This window comes from Chlamydotis macqueenii, chromosome 1 (genome assembly GCF_036417535.1).
Source record: "Chlamydotis macqueenii isolate bChlMac1 chromosome 1, bChlMac1.mat, whole genome shotgun sequence".
Lineage (NCBI taxonomy): Eukaryota > Metazoa > Chordata > Aves > Otidiformes > Otididae > Chlamydotis > Chlamydotis macqueenii.
In genome coordinates, this window is record NC_141556.1 from 192,194,064 (window position 1) to 192,220,155 (window position 26,092).

At 40.6% G+C, this 26,092-nt stretch overlaps 1 protein-coding gene across 2 annotated transcripts; it reads left to right on the forward strand.

Annotated features, from left to right (window-relative positions):
- The first annotated feature begins 1,147 nt into the window (after positions 1-1,147).
- On the forward strand, positions 1,148-26,092 carry HSPH1 (heat shock protein family H (Hsp110) member 1). Of its 2 annotated transcripts, XM_086772001.1 has the most exons (18): positions 1,148-1,364; positions 2,129-2,186; positions 5,434-5,574; positions 7,277-7,399; positions 8,592-8,691; positions 13,396-13,529; positions 14,033-14,277; positions 15,217-15,445; positions 16,191-16,297; positions 17,670-17,803; positions 19,948-20,153; positions 20,969-21,100; positions 21,852-21,989; positions 22,401-22,526; positions 23,073-23,180; positions 23,277-23,396; positions 24,583-24,744; positions 25,230-26,092. In XM_086772001.1, exons 1-18 carry the CDS (start codon positions 1,258-1,260, stop codon positions 25,428-25,430), a joined length of 2,571 nt encoding a protein of 856 aa, XP_086628127.1. In that variant the 5' UTR covers positions 1,148-1,257; the 3' UTR covers positions 25,431-26,092. The 2 variants fall into 2 exon arrangements, with proteins under 2 accessions (XP_086628127.1, XP_086628128.1); XM_086772002.1 differs by lacking the exon at positions 20,969-21,100.

The window sequence follows — 26,092 nt, forward strand, 5'->3', positions numbered from 1 at the left end:
GGGTCCTGAACAAGCAGCTACAGCTAGAAGGCAACAGGACCTTTATATTACAGTGGACTGTAGCACTGGAGGCAGAGTCTTCCTAAGGAGAGCAAGTGATCAGTAGCAAGAATATATTTAACCTGTTCTGCTACTTTTTGCTAGCCCTAAGAGCACCCCAACAGCACGCTGGGGAGATATCTGTAATAATGTGATAGTCGACCTACCGAGAGGTTTCCCAGTGTATTAGAGGTGTAAGGATATTGTCACAAATGGCTGCCTATCTTCCATTCTCCCACACAGATTCAGCAAAATAAAAATTCCTTCCACCGCAGAGCTTAGTGACACACTCAGACAGCAAAGTACCGCCGCGCTTCACCTCTGTCCCAGCAGTTTCCTCAGACAGCCCCTGCCACCGCGCTCGCCAGCCTCCATGGCTGCCAGCCTCCATGGCTGCCGCCCTTCCTCCCGCCGCCCCCAGCTACACCCAGGCTCGTTCCGCCCCGCCGCCGGCAAAGCGGCCGCCGCAGGCGCGTACCGCCACTTGCGGTATTTCAACGAACCCTCAGCGAGTCATCACCCCCTCTCCCCCTTTTATTTGTCAGAGAGCAACAGCGGAGTTCTCCGCACAGCTCCCGGACGACCCTAGGGCCGGGGGAAAACCCCGCCGCGCCTCGGGAGCGCCAAACGGCTGAGCGAAGGGGAGGCGGCGAGCAGAAGGGCCGGGAAAGGAAGGCGGCGGGACCAGAGGACCACGCCGAGGCAGCCCCCAGGTTCCCCTCCCGCCACGCGCAGCAGCCGTTTAACGATCACCACCGGCTACGCGCCCTTCCGGCCCCTCACCAACCTCCCCTGCTCGGCTCGGCCCAGCCCCTTCCCGCCTGGCCCCGCCCCGCCCCGCCCCTCCCCCGCCGGCTCTGACACCGGCCGGCACCTCCCCGCCCCGCCTCGCGGAGCCGGCGGCGTCCACGGTCGCCATGACAATGCCGCGCGTCACCGGGCCCCGGCGCCGCCGATTGGCAGGAATTGTTCGAGAACGCCGCCGAAGGCGGAAGCGGAAGCCGCACGTGGAGCCGGTGAGTGGTTGCCGCAGTTTCTGGAAACTTCGTCTCATTGTCATATTTAAAGCGGCGGTGCCGGCTCCGCTCCTTTTCTCTCCCCTCCCTTCCTGCCTGCGCACGGAGCCGCCGCGCGCGCGGTACCGGAGCCGGCGGCCGCAGGGGCGGGAGCGAGCCGAGCCGGGGCAGGGCGGGGGCCTCACCCCCCGGCGGCGGGGCCATGGCCGTGGTGGGCTTTGACTTGGGCTGCCAGAGCTGCTATATCGCCGTGGCGCGGGCCGGCGGCATCGAGACCGTTGCCAACGAGTTCAGCGACCGGTGCACGCCGTGAGTGAGGGAGGCTGGGGGAGAAGGGGGGTCGCTGACAGGTGGGGGGCCTGCGCTAGAAGCTGCCAGGCGGGTGAGGTGGCGGGGTATCCGCTGTGTGTGGCCAGCGCGGCCCGCGGGGGGTGGGAGGGGGAAGCTGGGCGTGGGGGGCCGGTCGGCGCTCCCTTGCGTGCCCCCTCTCCCCCCAGCCGCTCCCGGGACGGGGCCAGAGCGTGTCCCGCGGGCACGGGCTGGAAATGGGGGCCAGCCTGCGGTGGGGGGGCGCTCGGCAATTGAGCGACAGGCTGGGGAAGGTGGCCGTTGCCGGGTGAAGGAATCCCCGTCGGGACAGCCTGGTTTAAATGGGACATACCCCTTCCCCCCTCCCTTTGTGGTCGGGTGGACTCTTATAACTGCCCCAGCGCAGTTCTCCTTTAGTCTGAGGTCAGGCAGGGGAAGCTTCAGGCTCAAAGCAGGAGTTAGTTGTAAGAGTTATGAGCAGCCAAACACAGCCGGGTGGGATGTAGCCTGGATTGTGAGCTGTTAATTATGATCGTCGGGCTTAACTGTTTGAATAAACCGTTCTGAAGTGTCCTGGACTCGAGCCAAGAGTTTTAAGATGGATAAGAGCCTTATTGTCTGTTGTACCACAAGCTGGAAGAATGGCACTTCATCAGAAAGGCTGTGGTGTTTTATTTGCTATTGTAGCAAGTGTATCCATGGTTGTCCTCAGTCGCGTTCATTGGCAGCACTGAGTTAATTAATTAGCCTGTTGTTCTTTTCAGATCGGTGGTTTCATTTGGATCCAAAAACAGGGCTATTGGTGTCTCAGCTAAAAACCAGGTGGGTCGTTCCCTGGCATTTGTGTGTAACAATAAATTGGCCGGTGCAAACTGTTCAAGTACCACTGGGTGTAAAGAGTAGTTAAAACCAAACAACTTCATTTTCTTTGTCAAGCCTTTTATTTTAGAAATGCTGCACTATGCTGCCATGCCTCCTTCAGAGAAATGCACGATGATCTTGCTAGAACGTTACTGTTCTCTCTTTCATTAATGGTAATATTTTCCTTTTCTGACAACTTAAGGTTGTTGGGCTTCTTTTCCTAATGCTGTGTATATCTTCTTAAAATCAGATGCAAAGGGAGAGTCTTGGCTCAGATTCCTAAAGCTATTTAGGTATGTTTATGGGTACCTTTACTAACTTTGATTTCACTGAAAGGTAAATGCCTATGTTCCTAAAGGTATAAGTCCTTAGTTTTGTTTGTGGGGTTTTTTTTATTGAGGTGCTCTGAAAGATTTAATGTTTTCATTATTAAAGTAGTATTTTCAATTTAAAAGGAGAGCTTAATTCTGACATACCTTAGAATAAATAAATGTAATGGTTAAATAAATGGGTATTGTACTGTAGGTTGTTACATAACTGCTGCTGGTGGAGCCCAAGTGTGCAGCCTCCGCTGGCCTGTGCGCATCTCCTGTAGTAAAAGGACTGCAGTGGGTTTCCATGGAGAGAGCACTAAAGGGGACTTTCCCCCTCCACTGTAATAAGCTCCTCTCTTAATTTTGAACAGCCAAGGAAATATGAATAGGTTACATGTTCACAGGCATGCATACGTTTTCAGTTGCAGGTTAACATTTGGAGTAATAAGGTAAATGCATGTTTGTGTTCTTTTCTTAAATTTAATTTCAGCAATTTCTTGTCTGTTTGACTGCTTTCTGGTGTTTCAAGTTGGAAACTACTATGATTCATTCAGTGTGCAGAAATGAGTTGTTACTCAAAACAGCAAGTTATCTGAATCCTATATACTTCTGAATGTGTTTCAGTATTGTTATATTATTCCAGTAAATACTGCTGAAAATGTGAAGTAAGCTGAAAGTGAAGTAGATTCTGTCTCTTGAATTACATTTAAAAGTGTGTATTTGCGGTGATGAGCACCTGTGACTTCAGTTGCCTTCAGACTAACCATTGTAAGATGTTACTGTATTGAATCTTTCATTGCTTGGTTGTCCTAGCAATTGAAACTATTTTTTTTTGCCAGAAGAAAAGAGTGATAAATGATTTCAGAGCATTTATTTCTTTTGCGGTAAGCAGTCTAGTTTGGCCGACCACCTGAGATGTAAATAATTTTTCTTTTGTAAATGTAGAATTTTCTTGACATGGACAACTGAGAGTTGTATTTTCAGTGTCCTAGGGTGTAGTAGCTGCTTAAATCAAGGAGTAAAATGATCCCTTTCGTTTTAATTAGTTTCTTAGGTTTTTTAAAAAAAAAAAGCACAACACCAACAAAAAAAAAAAAACCGAAAAAAAAACCCTCATAAAAATAAACTTTTAAAACCTCTGGTTTTGACTGGTGACTTCAACAATGTGGTTATATCTGAGAGAGCTCAGAGGTACTCTCTAACACTTGAGGAGCTGCTGTTAGAGTGAGTTGTCAGAGAACTGCTGTTTCCTTTAGGTAAGTCTGGTGGCATTGGAGATGAGAGCAGTATGTTAGTTAACAGACCACAATTCTCAGCTTTCTTAATTGTGACTAAGCAGGAAGATATTAAAACATGCTACAGACTAATGGCATACAATTACTCTAAAAATATCTTAAGATTGTTCTCTTAGAAAAGGCTCTGAGCTTAATTTCTAAATTAGGCTATAAAAGCTACCAGAATGTTTGTGCTTCTCTGCCCACTGCATGGTAATTATTATTGCTGCTACGTTCTTCGGCCGTACAGCTGTGAATTACGTAGCATGCAAGTACTCTGAAGTTATGGCTATACAAATAAATGAAACCATGCTGGGAAACCATCTTGGACACAGACCCTAAATACTCCAGTGCATTGAAGTACTGGAATAGTTCCTGGCGTGTTTTTTGGCATGTACTGAATTGTGCTCTTACTCATAATTGCTGAGCACTCTCTGGGGATTAGAGTACACCAGAGATGACACCCAGTAAGGAATTTGGATGTGACATCTTTCTCTCCACACACACAGCTTTCTGAAAGTTACTGTTTAATAGTATGGGTATGGCCTGCTTCTTTATCAGGGAGCTTTCTGTTGGAGAGCTGTCATAGTTGCATAGTTTTCTAATAAGATGTAGCTCAAATTCTTCAATTCCATGATGGAAAATTTTGCATGCAGTAAGAAACTGATGCTTTCCTTTGAGGGTAGTGAGTGCTAGAAATCTTCCTCGGTATGCTTGTCATTTGAGTGATTATCATGCAATCTCTTGGTGCCTGCTTATGTCTGTTCTGGAGAGAAAGACACCCTTTTATAGTTTCTGTCCAATAGAATAGGATTCATTCTGCTGTGAGATACTTGCAGTATCTCTTTTAGGCTGGTCTAGTCTGATATCTGTTCTGCATTGCATTCCTGATAAAGAATGCTTATCTTGGTCGGTTGGTTCTGTGGAGAGCTTGCTCTGCAGTTTAGCATATACTTTAAACTGACATTGTTACCAAAAAAGTCTCATAGTTTTTACTGTCGTTTATGCACTCTACCCGTCTCTGGTCTGGTGCAAGAATTTGAGTCACTACTAGGTGAACATGAAAAGGGAAATGAAATGGTTTAAAAGTAGCTCAGGGGAAACAAAAAAAAAGTAAGTATTGAAATGTATGGAGAGACTTACCAGCTTGAAACCTAGTGACTGTGAAAACAGTTGTTTGCACTTAATATAATGGGACTTAAAGTGAACAGCTGGAGGTGAGGTGTCTGGGTTTGGAGAGACAGTTGACAGGCACTGCAAGTACTTGTGAAGCTGGCCCTTATCTTTAGCTGTTTGAATTCTGTCTAAATTAAGTGACTAAAGTAGTAGGCACTATAGATCTTGTTGCTGCCCGTCTGATTGCTTCAAGGTTTTAGAGATAATTGTATAATCCTTATAATACTTAATATATAATGGTCTGTAAGTATCTATGTCTCTGACTTATATAATCTTCTCTAGTAATGAGCTGATATAAAGTACCAGATAGTAATTACAGGTGTTATAGAAACAGATGTGACAAGTGAGCGAGCAGTTGTCTTAAAACTTGGCTGATGCATACAGAACAGCACTGAACATTGCAGATCAAGAGTGGATTTCTAAATATCCTCTGTTTCTTTACAGCAAATTACTCATGCCCACAACACAGTCTCTAACTTCAAGAGATTCCATGGCCGTGCATTTAATGATCCTTTTGTTCAGAAGGAAAAAGAAAAGTTGAGCTATGATTTGGTTCCTATGAAGAATGGCGGAGTTGGAGTAAAGGTAAATTTTCAGTGTATCTTGTTCAGTTTTATAGGTAAATTTAAGAGTTTACATTTCAGCACCTAGTCATGAAAATAATGGAATTCATTTAATTACCCTGGAGGTTTTCTTTAACCTTTCTCTTAAAGAAGAGCTCTTGTATGAGTAGACAACTCCATCTTTAAATAGTGATTGCAAATGAACATTAATTTAGTTAACAAGTAATTGCTGGAATGTGAGCTTCCCTCTTGGCAAGCTGCACATCCAGCTCAAACATACTGGCAAAAAAAACTGCTAAGATAATTATGAGGTCATATAGTCTTACTTCAAAGTATTAACCTTTCTGTCACTCCTGTGTGGAATACATTGCAACAGTCTAATTACATGATTATAAATTCCTTATAAGGTAGTAGGAACTCTTCTTTAGCACAATTGCTATAAATGAGTGACATGTTTGTATTTAGTGGACTGTGTGGTGTAAGTTACTTGCCAGGGATTTTCACAACCAATTCATACCACATCATAGGTTTGACTCTTGCTTACACTGCAAGGAGTTTACTGTATAATGTCAGCTTTACCTAGAACAGGCGTAGTTAAAAACATATTTATTTACAGAAGTATATAAAAAATATTGATGATGCCTCACTAATGGAGACCCTAGCTTAGGATTATGCATTTAGTTTGTGACTTATCTCCATACCTTGAACTGGTGCCTCAAAACTTCTGTATAGATCAGTCCTAGGTAATGAATAGGTTACAGAAGAGATTATACATTAGAAAGAATTCTAACTGGAAGAGTAGTCAAGCTTTACAAAAGAGGAGAGGCAACAGATAAATTCAGACGAATTAATGTTTTTCTTTAATTACAGTGTGTGTAAGAGTCTTTCACTGTACAAGAAAGTTTAGTATTGGGAGAACAGTGCTACTTGGTATTTCTTTGTTCTCAGGCTGTTTGGAGAACAAATTAGTGTTTTTTTCTGTTTAACTGTGGTTAAGTGTTAAGAATTGATTCAGTAAGTAACATTCAGTACGACTGGGATGTTTAAAGAACAATTTTAATATTAAAACTGAAAAGCTTATTTTTTCCCCATCTTGGACTGATGTGAATAAAAGGCAAGTACTGTTTTGAAGAATCAATTCTAACACATTCCTTCACTTCATCATTGCCATTTATTCTATTACACAGAAAAATGATGATTCGCAAACAATTTCTTGGTAAGGAAGCAACAAATAAACTTTTTGCTGAGCTTCGTCTTATGATGAAGCTGTTTTATGTGCATAGGTGAACTGTTGCAGCACACCTCTTCCTTTCAGAGGCTGTTCTTGTATTTGAGCAGAAGCATAAAAATGTCAAGGGAAAACAGTCAGCAAGTAATTCTGGACTATTTTTTAAAGTTGGCAGCAGTTTGAAAACTGATAGCTGTTTTTACTTTTTTTGGCATAATGCTGTGTGACCATGTCTAGCTTTAGTCACATTTTAGACTTATGTCACTTCTTAAATCACTTGCTAGCTATTTCCTTCATCTGTAGAGTTGATATGGTTCTCAGTGTTTCAAGTCTGAAAATGGAATTATTGTTTCTGTAGACACTCAACTGAGAAATTAAATTGTAAAGTGAAGCTCTATAATGAAATAATTAAACATGTTGTGATTGATAGAGTGTTAGTCAGCAGTGTACTTCCAGTTGAAATTGTGGAATTATTTTACCTATTTCTTCTATGCAGGTCATGTACATGGATGAGGAGCATATCTTCAGTGTTGAACAGATTTCAGCTATGTTATTGACTAAATTAAAGGAGACAGCAGAGAGTAACCTGAAAAAGCCAGTAACAGACTGTGTTATTTCTGTAAGTAATTGTAGTGCACAGGAACATTATGTCTTTCAACTTCAGCTATTGAGGGCATTTTGTTTCTATTCGTGTAGCGTGAAAAAGAACACTGCATAAGCACTTACAAAGAGATTAATCCTAACTAGCTTTAGAGCTTTTGACTTAAAGAAATCCCGAGGCTCCTTCCACGTTCCAGACCCTGACCCACTTCATGAACTCAGTCTCTTGGAGATATCTGAACTTTCAAACATCTCCAAGATGGGATTCAGGTATATACCCTTCTGCTGCAGCTTGTTTCCATGACTAAGCACACTAGTTACTCATTAAAGACACCTTTATCAGAGTTTGCCTTCTGACTGCTGAAAACCTTAGTTTCTGTTCTGTTTATGTTCATCCTGTCAGTAAGTTAATTTTTTTTCAACTTACTTCTGCACAGAAAATGACCTCAGATAAAGAACAGTCATTCAATTGCAAAGCCTGAATATAGAATAACATCTGCCTCTGAGTTCTTGATGTGTCTTTGAACAAGTCTGTCTCATGTTGCATGTAGGATTGTTTAGTTCTGTTATTATTAGAAGAGTTTGTTCTCCAGTGGATACCTGGGAATTTAGTGTCTTCTAATGATATAGTTTCTGTCCCTGAGGGTGTTAGAGGTCACTATCCAATGCCAATGCTAGATATCTGTAGCAAACGTTCAACAACATATTCCTTCAGAATCTTTTACCACTTCTTGCCCAAAGTAATTTTGGCCACAACAGATTCTCTTTATTTGGTAGCCCTTACTTTTTTGTGTCTTTCACATGTGTAATACTGCCGTACTCTTCTTTTCCTCTTTACTTTCTTGGACAGGAATAGATCTACTAATTCTAATTAAGGTTATTGCATATCTCTGTCTCCATTATATCCAGTTTTATATTTTGCACCAGTAATTAAGATTCCTAGCATTTGTATACAAATAGCTCATTTGTTTCTTGCTGGTGTGTGCTCATGTAAACTAGCTGATACTTGTTTAAATCTGTCCCAGCTGGACTGAATAGAATATTTGAAGTCTCCATTCAGTACAGTAGTTGCATGTTAAAAGACTTGCAGTGAGCAACTGTCTTTCTCAAAGAGGAGGAGTAGATTTTTTTTTTAAATGAATACTTTCAAATAAACAGTGTGATATCTTATTTTCTGGAAATAACTTGCCATTCTCACCCCCTTGCTTCAGGTTCCATCGTTTTTCACAGATGCTGAAAGGAGATCCCTTTTGGATGCAGCTCAGATTGTTGGATTAAATTGTCTTAGATTAATGAATGACATGACAGCAGGTAAGTTTCTGCAAATGGAAGGTGTGATAGAGGGTGCATTTAGTTGCTCAAAGAAGCAGGACTGACTTGAAAAATCAGATATGAGACAAAAATGTTCTAGAATTTGATTGCTCTTGATTTACAGTCTTTCATTTTAATGTCTTCTGTGTGAAGGCGTAGAAGAGGTGAAGCTTCAGTGATAGGTATCTCCCTGAGTACTTACTTAGGAGTCACCACGTGTGCCCAGACTACTTGTCCATTTAGCTTACTGTCCAGATTTAATGGAAGAAACCTCATGATGCACAGTTGTAGGATTTAAGCACTCCTAGAGGAAATTCCTTGATTAAACGTCAATACTTTGTAATTTCCGAGGATTTTGTCAGTATAATTATGATTTTTTTTAAAACACACAGACAAAAAAAAGGTGAATAATCTCCTTTGTTAATCTGTTTGGGACTCTAAAAACACATTGGCAGAACCAAGAGTTTATTCTGTCTTTCTTAAAACAAGCATTCTTATCCTGTCTTCCTGCATTTTTCTGTTTGTGTTTGAGAGAGCAGTTGTTCTGTGTTTTTAAATGGCATAATAACTAGCACTTGTTTCCTGGGGGAGGGGTTGCTAAGTAGAGGTCTGTACCAGAAGACAATTACTTTTCTGCTCCTACTGCCCATGTTAGTTAGATAAGTAGCATTTTTGGTACACATCAGCTGGATTCATGCTTTTGAATTTTATTTTATTTTTTAAGTAAAACAATCTTAGCTGTGCATTGATGGAGTGGTATCTTAAAATGTTTTTCCAGAATCAGTTTCAGACAAGTATCTACATGGTAATCTATAGGATTTCTAGGAAACATAGTTGTTTCATCAGTATTATTATCTTTACCCCTTTTTGTATTGAAGCAGAAGTAATAATTCACACCTGATGATTCAGAGGTGACCTCTCATTATGGGTGTTCTGGTTTTGTTTAGTGAGGGGAGACCTAAGGTGGTAGCTTCTGTAAGAAGCTTCTACAAGTTGTCCCCCTTTGTTCAGTGGACTCGGCTGGGCCTAGGGCTGACCCGCTGCTGGCCAAAGCTGAGCCGATTGGTAGCAGAATGTTCTGATAACATATTTAAGAAGGGGAAAACGGGAAAAAAAAAAAGATATGAAGAAGTTGAGTGGGGGCAGAGAGGGGGAGGTTCGAGCCTTGTGGGCCTCGAAGGTCTCATCCTCTGGCCTCCTGCTGGGCAGCCAACTGAGCCCAGTTTGGCCTGGCTCAGCTGCAAGAAGTGGAGAGGAGATGAGATGTGAATGAGATGCAAAAAGGATCCTGAGAGGCATCTGCCTGCCTGTTGTGAAGAATTTTTCTTGTGAGAGGAATGGCTGCAGATGCCAAGGTCAGTGAAGAAGGAGGGGGAGGAGTAATGCGGCTCCTGGCCAAGATTCCCCTGCAGCCTGTGGTGACGACCATGGTGGAGCAGGCTGTCCCTCTGCAGCCCGTGGAGGTCCATGGAGGAGCAGAGATCCACCTGCAGCCCGTGGAGGACCCCAGGCTGGGGCAAGTGGAGGCCTGAAGGAGGCTGTGGCCTGTGGAGGGCCTGCTGGGACAGCTGTTCTGGAGGGACTGCACCCTGTGGAAGAGATGACCCACGCCGGAGCAGTTTCACAAAGGACTGTAGCCTGAGGGACCCCACGAAGGAGCAGGGGAGGAACATGAGGAGTTCTTCCCCTGATGATGAAGCAGTGGCGTGAAACAACGTGTGATGGACTGACCTAACCCCCGTTCCCTCTTCCCCCATGTGCCGCTGGGGAGGGGGGATAGAGATACTGTTGAGCCCAGGAAGAGGGATGGATGGGGGGAGGTTATCTCATTCTCTTTCTCATTATCCTGCTATTTTTAGTAATAAATGAATAGTTTTCCCCAAGTTGAGTCTGTTTTGCCCATAACAGTAACTTTTAAGGATCTCTCCCTGTCCTTATCTCAAACCTCGAGCCGTTTTTCTGTTGTCTCCCCTTATTCTCTCGGAGGGTGGGGGGAGTGAGAGAGAGAGACTGCGTAGTCTGGTCCCGATCGGGGCTGAACTATGACAATGGGGTTGATATAAGCCAGTTAAAGGCCTTGCCAAAAAGGGTGTTGTCACTTCCTTTTTGTTTGGCAGAACACATCAGCCCAGTCTTCTGCCATGCAAGAACCTTGAGAGCTTTTCAGGACTTCTTAGCAACGATCTTTAGAAGCTTTGCCATTGAGATGAACAGTCCTCAGAAAAGCAGATAGCTCTTTCATCCCCTTAGTGGCACCAGCAGCTTTTCTTTACTGCATAGCATGTTACATTTTCTAATTTTTTTTTGTCTTTACCTGGTGTGGTGGGTTGACTCTGTCTGGATGCCAGGTGCCCACCAAGCTGCTCTGTGATTTCCCCCTCCTCAACTTTGCAGAGGGAGAAAAGATACAACAAAAGGCTCATGAGTCAAGATAAGGACAGGGCATGGGCAAAACTGACTTGACTCGGGGGAATTAATTTATTACCAATCAAATCAGAGTAGGATAATGAGAAATAAAACCAAGTCTTAAAACACCTTCCCCTCATCCCTCCCTTCTTCCCAACTACACTCCTGATTTCTCTACCTCCTGTCCCTGAGTGGTGCAGGGGGACAGGGAATGGGGGTTGTGGTGAGTTCATCACATGTTGTTTCTGCCACTCCTTCCTCCTCACACTCTCTTCCCCTGCTCCAGTGTGGGATCCTTCCCACAGGCTGTAGCTCTTCACTAACTGCTCCAGTGTGAGTCTTTTCCAAGGGGTGCAGTCCTTCAGGACCAGACTGCTCTAGCATGGGAGCCCCACCTGGGCTGCCAGTCCTGCCAGGAGCCTGCTCCAATGTGGGCTTCCCACGGTGTCACAGCTTCCTTCAGGTGCGTCCGCCTGCTCTGGCATGAGGCGCTCCATGGGCTGTAGGGGGACAGCCTGCTGCACCATGGGCTGCGGAGGAATCTCTGCGCCGGTGCCTGGAGTACCTCCCTCCTTCACTGACCTAGATGTCTGCAGAGTTGTTTCTCACACAGATTGTCACTCTTCTCCTTGGCTGCTGTTCCATGGCAGTTTTCTTTCCCCTTCTTAAATACCTTATCACAGAGGTGCTACCACTGTTGCTGATTGGCTTGGCTTTGGCCAGTGGCGAGTCCCTCTTGGAGCCAGCTGGCATTGTCCCTGTTGGACATAGGGGAGGCTTCTGAGATCTTATCACAGAAGCCGCCCCTGTAGCCCCTCTGCTGCTGATAACTTACCATGCAAAGCCAATACACCTTGCAAGGCTGATTAATGTTATCCAAGTTTTCCTAATATTTTAAATGTAAGAATCTTTGATTGTATCTTTGGGGAAGGGATCCTGAGGTATAGTAGGGCAGAAAAGAAAAACAGTTTTGCAATTTCATTTATTTATTTATTTATTTTAACAAAAGGCAAATTCTGCTCTGATTTATCAAGTTGTGTTCATAGATTTATTTTTAGCTTGGAAACAAGGACAATGTGTTCAGTCTGCTCAGAAATACAGACATTATGTGAATGAACAGACCAATACACTTATTTCTATCAAATCTAGATCTCAAGGCTATAACAGATATGTTGTGCGAAATAGTTTCTCTTTTTAAATAACTGCCTCTTAATGACTAACTGTCGGAGAGATTAATGTTTGCACCAACTGCAGGGGCCCTTTATTAGACACTAGAATCCGTAAAGCTCAAGTCTCTGGTCAGTGGGAAATTTGGCTGTCCTTGTTCTAGATGGTCTGGAACTCCTGCTTTTGGCGTGAGAGAGGGAGTCAATGTCCCTTCCTCCTCAAGTGAGAGGGTATTGCTGTGACTATGAAACATTGCTCTTCAGAGAACATATTCCTGGCGTTCCTTACACCTTCTCTGGTGCTCTAATTCCCTTGCCTGATAATCTGTTTAGCAATCTAGCTGTTACCTTCATCTTAGGATGTTTTCATCATATGCAAATGCTCATTCTAGCACATCTTATCTTGTGCCAAAATCTCAGCTTTTCCCGTGTAACCGTGTAGCTGAGACTCTCTAGGGTTTTATTTGTCTTCAATTACTGCATCAGCCTCCTGCTTAGCTTTGACACTGCTATCTGTCCAGAATGAGTGCTGCTGCAAAACTGTGTTCTGTCCTTTGACTTCATCATCCTGTGTTTACATACCCCACTGGCTTCTGTTGTGAGGGGGTGGCTACATAATCCACACTTGTGATGCATTTCACAAGCTGTCCCTGCCTGATACTCTACATAGACTGAGATTCTTCCCCTTTGCAGCCTCTGACCACTTTATGAAATTGTCAGACAGAACTTTAATACCTGAGAGATGCTCCTTGTAACTACAGAACTGGGTCTGGGTTCTGTTGTAAAGATGCTCTATGCTTTTTATTACTATCCAAAACAAAAAAACGGAGCTGTTAATAAACGGGTCAACATCAAAAACCCCTGAGCCAGGGGAGTTGCTTCTTAGTTTTGCATGCTTTAACACTTGGAGAGTGTATTTGTGACTGAGGAAGGATTTTTTTTTTGCTTCTCAAATCCTACAATGTATATTAATGAAATGAAGCTTCCATGTAGGTAAGACTTTGTATAGGTGTATGTCTGGATTTGTCTTGCTGCTCTTGATCCTGTAGCTTAGTATTCACAGGGATGTGATGGCGTACAGTTGGAGACTCAATAGAGATTGCATTGATAATATCTGACACTTGTTTTGCAGTGGCTCTGAATTATGGAATTTATAAACAAGACCTTCCAGCTCCTGAAGAGAAGCCACGGATAGTTGTGTTTGTTGATATGGGGCATTCTGCATTTCAAGTATCAGCCTGTGCATTCAACAAAAGTAAACTAAAGGTAGTAAGATTAAATGAAAATACAAGATCTTCTGAGACATTAGAATCAAATAGCCTGTAAAGTTGCCTTGTTTTTAAAAATCTAAAATAATTTAATACATGGGAAGTGGCAAAGAGTCAAAAGGTGAAGGTTTTCATCAGTGTCTTTCATTTTATTAGATGGTTTCAAATAGAGGCTGTAAAATCCTTGCAGTACACTAATGTAAAAGATACACAATACAACTCCTATAATTCAGTTTGTTTTATCTAAATGAATGTGTGTATGGATCAAAATTGTGAATGCTTAGGATTGTCTCCTAGTTACTTAGTCTTACTTCCACTGTAAAAGTGAAGAGCAATTTTTGGCTAATGTGGTTGATTTGAAGTACTTAAGCCTGTGCATTGGCAGATAGACTGAATTGTTTCCAGTATTTTTGAAGCAAAGGTTTCTTCATATTGGAAGGCTGTTATTTGATTTTATTTCTACTGAGCATAAGACTAAATAATGGTGTTCTTTCAAACCAGGTACTTGGCACAGCATTTGACCCTTTCCTAGGTGGAAGAAACTTTGATGGAAAGTTAGTAGATTACTTCTGTGCAGAAATAAAAGCAAAGTACAAACTGGATCCAAAAGCAAAAGTTCGAGCTCTTCTTCGTTTGTATCAAGAATGTGAGAAGCTGAAGAAACTAATGAGTTCAAATAGCACAGATATTCCCCTAAATATTGAGTGTTTCATGAATGATACTGATGTGTCTGGAAAAATGAACAGGTTAGTTCCATACGAGAGAGACAGTTGCTTTAGTGGCTGTATTATGTATTTCTCTCTATGCTTGAAAGAATCTTACTGTACTAAAATTAAATGTAAGTGCTGAATAGCTGTGGCATTTTTGTAATACTAGAATAACTAAGGCTGTGAAATGTAATGTTCAGCTACCTGAGCAGTGTTTCAGTCTAATAATGCATGTGTAAGAAGCTTGGATACTTTTTGTAGAATGAGATGTTCTTAAAACCATGGTTTGATGCATGCAAACCAAACCGGGGGGGGGTCGGCTGCATAGTTAGGCCTCCTGCGTATTTTAGGTAACCTAAATCCTATACTGCTCTTAAGATAAAAACAATTGAAGCTTTGTTCTCTTTTTCTATTCTTCTGGTACTGTGGATATTGGCAGAGAAATGGAGGGCAGAAACAGTGCTTGTGGAGGATGACTTGACTGTGGCCTGAGTGTAAATGAAGTCTGTGTCTGTCTCTCTTGCACAGACTCACAGGCACAACTTAATTTGCAGTCATGTTAGTCCTGTAACTACTGCCAAGAGAGTGGTGGTGGTTTTTGTGGGTTTTGGTTTTGTCTTTGTTTTTTTTTTTTCTTCCCTGCGGTACTTAAGCAATAATTTTTCATTGTAAAGGAAGTATCAGTGTTTTCTGGATTTTTCCGTAACCTCTGCTGAGAGGCAAATATAGAGCGCTTGCCCAAATAACACCTTTATCTCATTTAACGACATTGATAGCAGCACAGGAAAAACTGTAAGCAGCTATTCATGTACTGCCTCATCTATGGTTGTCACTCCAGCCTGCTCACAGAGGTTTAGCTTTAAGTCTCTTTGCAGTGTAGTTAACAGACCTGGTCAGCATCAGTTTGGAAACAAAGAATACCAGGAGATCTCAGTGGTGGGACAGGCATTCTTTGGTTAATTCCATTTCTTTCCTTAGGTCACAGTTTGAAGAATTGTGTGCTGACCTGCTGCAAAGGATAGAAATGCCTCTGCTTTCATTAATGGAACAAACGCAACTGAAAGTGGAAGATATAACTGCTGTAGAGATTGTAGGAGGTGCAACCCGCATTCCTGCTGTCAAAGAAAGGATTGCTAAATTCTTTGGCAAGGATGTCAGTACAACACTGAATGCAGATGAAGCCATAGCTAGGGGCTGTGCTTTGCAGGTACTACTGACACTTGATAAACTTAAAACCTTTCTTGAGAGTACTTTTTTGAAGAATTAGCCAAGCAATTATGAGAAAATGACAGAAACGGTCCAAAGTTGCTGTCAGGCTGAGGGAAGAGGTATTTTTAATCAATAAGCGTGTGAAAAATATCTATGGGGAGCCCAAGATTTGCAAGTTTGAGTTTTCTGGTCTTGAACTTTCCATCTATGTGAAACAGGCTTTTATTCTATCTTCCCCTCCATTTTTACTGTTTCCAACTGGTGAACTATATTTTTAAAAGTAAACCACTCATTCTGCCTTCTTTTTCTCCTTTACTTATTCTCTTATTTCACCGTCTCTTCTTTGACTTGTTTCTTTACCCCATCTCACCAATTGCTTTCAATCGCTAGCAATCAGTTGTTTCCAGAGAAGGAAGTAGGACTTGTAAGATGAACAATGCTTCTTTTAGGACTAAGTAATGCAGCACTTGCATTCTTTACAGTCCTGGTATTCATTTAGACTGTTAACTTTTTTTTTTCACAAGCTACAGTCAGAATAAGGCCAAAAGTCCTGCTAACCCAAATGGTATGAACACTTCTGAGATTTCTGTTTTCTTATCATATTCCATTGAAATCAAGCAATTTGCCTAGTTCTGTTTTAGTAAAGTCAACACAGTTCTCTTTCTTGTTTAAAGATGTTTAGCTGTCTTGGGCAGTCGGAGCAGAGCAGTTAACCAACTTTAACACGTTTCTTTTTTGTTTAGTGTGCAATTCTTTCTCCAGCATTTAAAGTGCGAGAATTCTCTGTGACAGATGCTACACCGTTTCCAATATCTCTGCTGTGGAGCACAGAAGCAGAGGACACTGAAGGGTAGGTAGCTCAGACTGCAGTTCTGTGAAGCTTTTGGCCTTCATAATTCAAGGATAGTGTTCTTGGTAACGTTTAAATTAGGATCTTGGCATTCTGATGCAGAAGGCCCATAGGCTGTTTACCAGAGATGGTTGGCAGTGGAGATTGTGTAAAAGCATGCATTAAAATGTTAACCATAACTCCTCGTATGTTAAAAACTAAAGATTAAAAAAAAAAAAACCATGATTGAATGAGCTACCAACCAATATTTTGTCTTGTATTGCACTTATCTGGTTGTCAGTTTTTGGAATACAGAATGAATTAGAAAAACTGCTGGATCATGATCCCACTTCCCTTTCTGGTTTTGTTGTTCTGGGGTTTTTTTGACTCAAGGTGTTTCTAACACCTATCTGGATTCTTCTTCTAGTAGGAACATTATGCACTGTATGAATACTGTGAGCTTACATGAATTCTATTTGTCTGGCTGAAAACAGAAGCAAGGATTTAATTTTAAAGGTTTTATAAGAGATATTTCTTCCAATTGCAGTGTTTTACAGCTGACCTCTGTGCTATTAACTATGCCATGCCTGTGGAAAATGCACTTGCTGTCTAGGATGTAGAGAGATCCTGAGTTTAACTTTTAGGAAGTTGAGTTCTACAGGGACCTGTTCATACCTCTCTCATATTCCTCATAATTCAGCCTGGTTTTTTTTCTGTCTTCTCTGGAGATGCAGAACCTAATTGTTCTGTCATGTGCTTCCGAGAGCAACCTGTGAGTTCACATTCTAGGTAAAGCTCTAATTTTCTTACATTCAGGTTATTATAGGAGATCGTTCCATAGTTAGGAGACAAAACTTAGTTGGAAATTAGAATCAGAGTGGCATAATAGCAGACAGACCATAGAGGAAGAACATAAGATAAAGCTGGTTGTCTTTCTGTCATATCAAGGAATGAGTAATAATCTGGTGTCAGGGTTCTCAACTGAGCCACAGAAATTAAATGAGTAAGGCATTAGCTAGGCCTATAATTAGACTTTTGAGGCTAACTGAGGAAGGATGCAAATTATGATTTAAATCATGCTGTTCCAAGCTCAGAATAATGTATTTGCAGTAAACAAATTTTGGAGGTCTGCTGATGGTCTGTCACTGAATTGCCACCTATGTCTAAACTTATTTACTTCTGAGACTCAAAATTAGTGGAATAGGACAATTCCCCATTACAGTACACAACAGTAATTCTTTTTCCTTACAGTACAGTGGTGAAATACTTTACTTGGAATTGTTCAGAAGGGTAAATGTGTCAAAACATGGCAACATTTCTCTGAAGAGTTCTCACCCTAGATCAAAGACTATCAGCTCAAATACCAAAAGTGACATTTTCCTCTGAATTATAGGGTGCATGAGGTGTTCAGCAGAAATCATGCAGCACCTTTCTCCAAGGTTCTTACGTTCTATAGAAAAGGACCATTTGAGTTAGAAGCTTTTTATTCTGATCCTAACGGAGTCCCATATCCTGAGTCAAAAATTGGTAAGTAGTTGTTCTGGAAATGGTGTTGTCTTACATTGTTTGGTCTTAAATCAGTTCTGTAACTGTGTTGTGTTGCAGTATGGTTATATCATGTATGTATTTAGGTTTCTTGTGTCTGGAGGACTCAATTTTCAATTCTCCCATTCCATAGGTAACTGAATTTGGATTTTTTTTTTTAATTTTTCTAGCTTCTAAAGTTTCTTCAGTCCAATGAAGAAATAAGGGGGGGACTGTGGCTGAGTGCCCAGGACTACAATGGGGCTATCACTGCAAGATAACTTTTAAACTTTTTAAATTTTATTTTCAGCTTACTGCTGGAGCAAGCTAGCAATACGTGAAAAAAAATATCTCCTGCATATAAAAAACCAGAAATACATCTTGAGTAACTAGTTGTTGTTTTTTCCCCTATACTTTCTGGATTTTGCATAATACTGAATAAGTTTTAATCAAAGCAGCCTGAAATAGTGGCAGCTACAAGACTACAGTATTAATTTGAATTGTCTAAGTAACACTTAGAAGCAGCTCTTTCATCCTTTTTGACAAATTACAGCATTGATGGTATTGACACAAAGAGTTTGCAATGTGGTTAGAAGATTGTGATGGCAAAGACAGGCAAATTAAATGATTGCTGTTGAGTTCTAAGCATGCAATTAAATGTTGTGTGTTTGCATATAAAATTAAGATAAAGCTATTACTAGTTGCCAAGTAATTGCTTGGTTTTGCTTAGAAAGGTCAGTAGTTAAAGCTCAACTCTTTTTTTTTAGAGTGGTAGAAGAAGTAACAAATCTTTGTTAACATATTTGACAATACAGCTGTCCTGTTGGTTAACAGTGCACTTAAAATATAGTATCACCAGAACTGTAGTGTTAAAAGATAGCTTTATAAATATTCTTTACATGAGTGGGAGAATATACAGGCAAAACCATGTCCGTTTGATTTGCCAGTATTTCAGCTAATACGTAATGCAGTACAAAGTTACCAAAAACTGTTATCCTAACAGGAAACATCAGATGTTTTCTCTACTTTGAAACAAATTATGTGGTCATTTCACTGGGAGTCTTAAAGTTCAAATACCATGTCTTAGAAACCAGCCCAATACTTTGTAGTTACACAAACAGCAGATTTCGTTTCGTATTAACTCTTACCATAAAGACTGACAGTGGGATTTGTGACTGTTCAAGTTACAAGGCTTGAACAAATGAGTAGATGTTTAACTGCTGTAAGAACAGAGCTGAAAATCAGACTGGTTTCAGCTTACTCTCCGATTAATTCTGCTCGGAACAGAATTGTTAGCAGTCCTAACGGGTGAGTCAGTAATTCTGATGAGACTACCCGAAAGGGAGAGGACAGGTCACAACTCCAGTATTATTGGATTTACAAGGGAGGGAGGATTACATTATTTAGCCTGTAAAGTAAGCAGGTAAAAGCTTGTATGCTTGTGGTTTAGATCTCTTGATGAAGGAAAGATGTGTGTGAGCTTGTGCATATGCAGCCTGTGATGAAAGCAGTGAGGTTGTACGTTACAAGCATGGTCCTTTCCAGGTCACTGTCTGCTCTTAATGTCAGGGAGATTGGATTCTTCAATACTGTTAAACTAGTTGTCCATTTCCTAGTTTCACAATACTTGTTTCAGATATTACAGGAGTTATAAAACAATTGCATTCTGCCCTAGAGTAAAAGGTAAAGGCAGACTTACATGGATGTTAGAAGCTGAAAAGAACACTTCTAGAAATACTCTTTCTATGCTAGGCAGTAACTTGTATTAAAAAGACGTGCCGTTTAACATTGGCATTAGACTAATGTTAAATGTGTAGTTTTCTTTCATCTCACTACAGCATCACAGATGGGACAGGTGAGGGGAGTAAGCTTTTACTTTTTATATTTAGTCTATATTATTAGTGACAGGAGAACCTGATGAAAATAAATGTTCTCCTTTTTGATTTGTAAGGTAAAGTTGTCTGAAAAACAGCATAGTTCTTGGGTTTTTGTAGTATTCATTTCATTTTGGGGACCATGAGATTTGCATAGAGACTTCATCAAATATTTAGAAAATGTGTCCTGTAAGAAAGAGTGAGGTGTTCTCCTGGCTCTGTAATACTGCCTCTTTAATTTCACTGTGTAAGTATTGATTCTTTTGTTTTTAGGTAGGTATGTTATCCAGAACGTGGCAGCCCAGAAAGATGGAGAGAAGTCTAAAGTCAAAGTGAAAGTCCGTGTCAATACTCATGGCATTTTCAGTGTGTCCACTGCGTCCATGGTAGAACCAGTTAAAAGTGAAGACAGTGAAGATGTTGGCATTGAGACTGAAGTGGAATCTCAGGACCAGAGGCCTATTGAAAACTCAAGTGATGTAAGTTGACCTTTCCTGTGTGTGAATGTCCTTACTGATGAAAGTGTGTTCCGCTGTTACATACCCTGGAAGAAAAATACCTTCTTCGAATGAAGAAAGTCAAGTTAATTGAGATGTGCATAGCTGTCAGGAAATATAATGTCTTTATAAGAACAGGAGAAAATTAGTGAATTAATTGAAAGTGTGTGGATTTCAAAATTAGTAATTGGGCAAAGTGCCAAATAGCAGCAGGTGGGTTGCTTGAGGGTGGGGTTGTTTGCAGTTGCCATTGTTATCAGAGTGTTCCAAATAGGAAAACTTGGTTTGCATTATTAGTCTCCAGGCTCTCTGTGATAAAAGGATTTGTGTGCAATCCTTTGTATTAGTAAAGTTTTGAAATTTTTTTTTGTGAAAGGGAAGGCTGGATTGTTTTCTACAGTACTGAAGGGGAGGGGAACACTGGAGGATAATGCAGCATTGTTATGATGTATTTGTTGTTTTAATAGTTTTCTGAGGGGGGAAAAAAAGACCTTTAAAAGCTATGACTCAATTAAAAGTCACTTTTTGTAAGAGAAAGTGGTAGCATGCACACACACACACACATACAGAAGTATTATGCTGCAAGCCTGGCACTGGTAGTATTTTCACTAAGTCCTTCTGAACTGGCACCTAGTCTATATCTCCGTTAGTTAAAGCATGGTGTTTCTGCGTGTGCACAGAATGCTTTGTAGGGCACTTTGTATAGTATGTGCGTCAGAGGTGAAGTGCCCTATAACTTTTATTAAATACAAGTGCACATGCCTTCTACATCCTTTGTGCCTGGGCTTTCATTTCAGAAAAATATCCAGCAAGAGAACAGTGAGGCTGGAACACAGTCCCAGGTACAAACTGATGGTCAGCAAACGTCACAGTCTCCCCCTTCATCAGAACCTCCCTCTGAAGAAAACAAAATCCCAGATGTCAAGAAAGTGAGTGACCCTTTAACTCTTGAAAATGTTATGCTCTATAATGGTGGCTTTTAAAACGGTAACATATTCCAGGAAAAAGTAAGGAACCTGGAACTCTGAAGCTTTTTAATTTTTATACCTTTTTCTATTGTGGGGAAAAAAGTACATATCTAATGATCACTTTTGTACAGAGTTTGCAAAAGAATGCCTGCAAGAAGTCTTTCTACCACTTCCCTGTCTACGCAGTGTTATACAGCTGATTTGTTTGGGTTGCAGAAATATAAATTTGTTTAACAGCTGTTAGAGGCTGAGCTTATTAGGTCTGCTGAGAGAAGTTGAAATTAGAAATTCATAAACCTAAGAGGAAATAATCTATGTGACAAACATATGCCTGCATGATATTGCTAGTAGTTTGCTATTTCATCTGTATAAGATTAAAAATGTTTTGGGTTAAAATCTCACTACTGTCAGCATCACTAGTGAAGTGCTAAGCTGCAGATGGGCACTTCTAGAAAACCTGCAGATACACCATATATCTGAGAAATGTCCTTCCTGTAGCTCAGTATTTACTGTACATGAAATAGACTGTAAGGAGGCTAGAATAGGAGGTGGAATCCCTGAAAGGAAAGCGCCTCTCAAGTGCATTTTGAAGATTCTGAAAGAACACAGAAAATTTCTGCATGTTCTTCCTGTGGATGCTTCTTTCATCATAGTGCTACTTCATCAGAAGGAAGTCAGGAAAATTATCTTATTTTTCTTCTCTTCACCTCAGACAAATGAGAAGAAAGGTGATCAGCCCCCAGAAGCTAAAAAACCCAAGATAAAAGTGAAGAATGTGGAACTACCTATTGAAGCTAACTTGGTTTGGCAGTTAGGAAAAGATCTCCTCAATATGTATATTGAAACAGAGGTGAGTTAGTGTGTGGTTTAGACTGCTTTCTTAATTGCAGTTATTAACCATTCATCTACCTTTAAGGAAACCACTGATCTTTTACTGTAACCCTGGAGCGTGTACTCAATTTACCGTGAGCTAATATCCAGTCCAGCTTTAACACATAACTGACAAATGTTAATCAGAAAGGTTGAAGTGTTGTTTATAGCAGTGGTGTCAGAGCACAGATCCATGGGATGACATCACAGATTGGTTCAAGCTGTTGTAATCTAGAGAAGTGCAACCCACTTCTTCAGGTGAGTCCACTGCGTGGCGATGAGAATTCCAAGGCCTCTGGCAGATTACTGTTTTACAGGAGCTGTGCTTTGTTAGAATGCTGTTTGAATATGGGTACTTATTTTAATTGAAATATTTTCTGTGGTTATACAGGGAAAGATGATTATGCAAGATAAACTGGAGAAAGAAAGGAATGATGCAAAGAATGCAGTGGAGGAATATGTGTATGAGTTCAGGGACAAGTTGTCTGGACCGTATGAAAAGTTTGTTTGTGAAAAGGTATGTTACGGTTTCAGGAGCTTCTCTGAAAATACTGATATTAAATATCTGTTTTGTATTCCTTAGTCAAGCTTTCACATAGCTACCTTGGAAACAGCTGAAAACCATAACTCATTTGAATGATGGCTGGAACTGATCCAGAATTAGGTTCAGGCTTAACAAATAGTACATATCTGTAAAAATAAATATTGTCACAAATGGAGTAAAGATTTGTTTCCAGATTAAGTCGGTGGCTAGAAGGGGAAGCTATGTTGCTGTATCCATAACCAAAAACATGAATTAAAACATGAATTAGGCCAAGCATTGGCCTAATCAAGGACAAAAAGCTATAAATACCACCTATGGTGAAGATGTGTATGCTTCCCAGTTCAGAAGTTGGTGTGGTTTAATTGACTTGATAAGGCACAAGCTGCAGTAGAAACATAACTTTTAGGTAGGAGGTTAGGAATTAATGTGCATATTTTACCGGTGTCCTGTTACAATGGTAATACGCAGTCAGTTGGTGCATATTTTGATGTTTGACATGTTGAATTATGTTGATAATAGGATCTGCAGGGATTCTCTGCGCTCTTAACCCAGACAGAAGGCTGGCTGTATGAAGAGGGTGAGGATGAAGCTAAACAAGTGTATGTAGACAAATTAGAGGATTTAAAGGTAGGTCTGTTGGTATGCCCAAACTGCAGAATTTCCAACTTATCACACAAAACAATGTTAACGAATTACATAACACTCGGGAATTGCTTTTTCTAGAAATTAGGTACTCCAATTGAAATGCGCTATCAAGAAGCAGAAGAACGACCAAAGCTGTTAGAAGAACTGGGACACAAGCTCCAGTATTATGCTACAATAGCTGGGGAATTCAGGAATAAAGTAAGTGGCCTCAAAGTACCTGTCTCTTACCACATAGTATTTCACTGAGGCTCACCAACTGGCAAAGGCTTCAAATTCGCTTCCAGATGAGCTGCAGTCTACTGTTATATAGGTCACAAATTTAGCACCGCAAATGTTTCCCAGTACTCTAAACAAAAACTCACATAGTTCGTCATATCTTCAGTTGCTTGATACTTCTGGATGTTTTGAGGCCAAAAAGGACATTCTTAAAAAGAGTGATGGTTAGACTGTGGTCTGATTCTTGACCTTTTAAAAGCTAATTCGGCACTTTTAGAAGTGCATTCTTCTTCCATTTCTTTTATGAACAAGAATTGTGCCATGGTGAGAAGCATTAGTGTAAAAGCTACTCAGGATAAACTAAAACATCTAGCTTTTTTATTATATATAGATGTTTGGGAGTCTTTTGCCATTGATATTTGAAGATTACTTTCTTGATAAGCACTCCTGCCTTTTGAAAATTTACTTTGGGTTTCAACTTAATGAGTTTTAATAGGGCAGCTCACAACACTCAAGCTAATTCAGTTTGAGACTTGCATCAGAAACATTTATGTCCTCATAGCTACAGATTACAAAGTTGTCATTATTAAGTGAAGTCCTCCAGCAGTATTATGCAGTCTTGAAATAACTAGCATCATTGAAAATAGTACATTTAATACTTAAGTCTATACTTAGGATTCTTAACTAAAATCATAGGTTGTGTTACTGGGTAGGTGGTCCTGCTAACAGTTAATTATGTAACTGTGCATTGTAGAGAATGCTCCTGAAGTTGAAAAACTGATCCCTCTCCCTTTTTGTGTACAGTAGAATCACACTATCTAAACTACCTTGGCCCACAAAAGACTCTAGAGGAAGGAGTGGGTAGTTTTTATCAACCCTGTTGAGAATGTTTTGTTTTGTTTTTTTTTTTTTTTTTATTGTCTGACCTGTTTGGGAAGCCTCTATTCCCTCTGTGAACTACACTTCTTGTTTGGTCATTGGACAAAGGAAGCTTTATTTTGATGTCTGTCTTGTGTCTTGCTGTAACAGATCTGGCTTGTTGCCAACTTAAATTTATTTTGAACACTAGGAAAAATAAATTTTAAGTAATTGGGGTAGTTTTGTTGGCATAACTTGATGACAGTGAACTTGACATTATTAACTAATACAAATGTTTGTGTTTGGGCAGGATGAGAAATACATCCATATCGATGAAATGGAAATGATGAAAGTAGAGAAGTGTGTTAGTGAAGTGGTAGAGTGGATGAATAGTGCTGTGAGCGCACAGGCTAAGAAGAGCTTAGATCAGGATCCAGCTGTGCATTCAAGTGAAATTAAGGCAAAGCTACAGGTAAGTACCATAAGAAACTGAAGCGCTAAAGCTAAACCGATAGCTGTCTCCCTCCCTCTTCCCCAATTTGGTCTTACTGCTCCAGTAGTCTTAAAGGGTAGTTAGAAAGTATGGACAGAAGGAGATTGTGTAAAGCAGAGGAGCTGTACTGTACTGTATCCAACTCTGTGGAGCTTATTGACATTTTATATCTTTCAGTTACCTTAAGTCAGGTTGTTATTCAGTGTTACCAGTAAGTACAAAATAGGCTTGAAAAAAAACCCCACATGAAATCCAAAATACTAAGTTGAAGAACTGACCACAGAACTTCAGAAAGTAGACCAGTTAATTTATTTCAGGGTACAAAAAGTACTTGTCAATTTGGACTTAAGAAACAAACACAGAATCAAGTTTCAAACAGTCTTTTGGACACAGGACTCTTCACAATAGTGAAGCTGGTGTGCCCTTAATATATATTCTGACCATATATTTTCCCTTTCATTTAGGAGTTAAACAATGTCTGTGAGCCAGTTGTGACACAACCAAAACCAAAGGTTGACTCTCCTAAGGAAGAAAACCCGTTAAATGAGCGGAATGATTACAAAACTGAAGACATGGGAGAAGATGACAAAAATTCTGAAATGCCCCAACAAAATGGCGAATGTCATCCGAGCGATCAAAACACTGTTGGCATGGACTTGGACTAAACCACTGCACTTGCAGCAAGTTATTTCATCCCATGACAGAAGATATTTTTGCTGTCATATGTGATGCAGGGGTGGGAATGCATTGTTTTGGGAACTATTTATATTTTTTTCTTAAGAGTTGTCTGAGAGATGTTGTGTTATGGGAGGAAGAATAGTAATAATGTTGGTCATGACTATCCTAAAAGGAAAATTGCCTTGGTAACTTTCAGATTCCTGTGGAATTGTGAGTTCATACTAAGCTTCTGTGCAGTATTTAACCATTTGCATCACTGAAGATGAAAAGAAGCCCTTGCTCTGAAATATACTGCTCCTTCAAAAGGTTGTAATCGAAACCTTCGTAGGCATTTGTAGATGCCAAGGTAGTTTTCTTTCGTCTGGACATCTAATTGGGTAGGTCAATAAAAAGCCAGTGTTTGTCCCATTCATAAGGACTTTCCAGAAGAAATACTTCTGTTCTAAGGTTTGATTATTGCAGTCCAAAGCACTTGCCAGATAATAAGATGGTGAAATGTGTTAGTAGCATGCAGAAACGCTTATGTTTCATCTCTTGCTAAACAATACATTTTTCATGTGGGATACATAAAATGAAGGATATGCTAGTTCTGTTAGTGTTATTGTGAAGCATTTTAATGAGCTTTAAAATAAAGTTCATTTTACTGGTA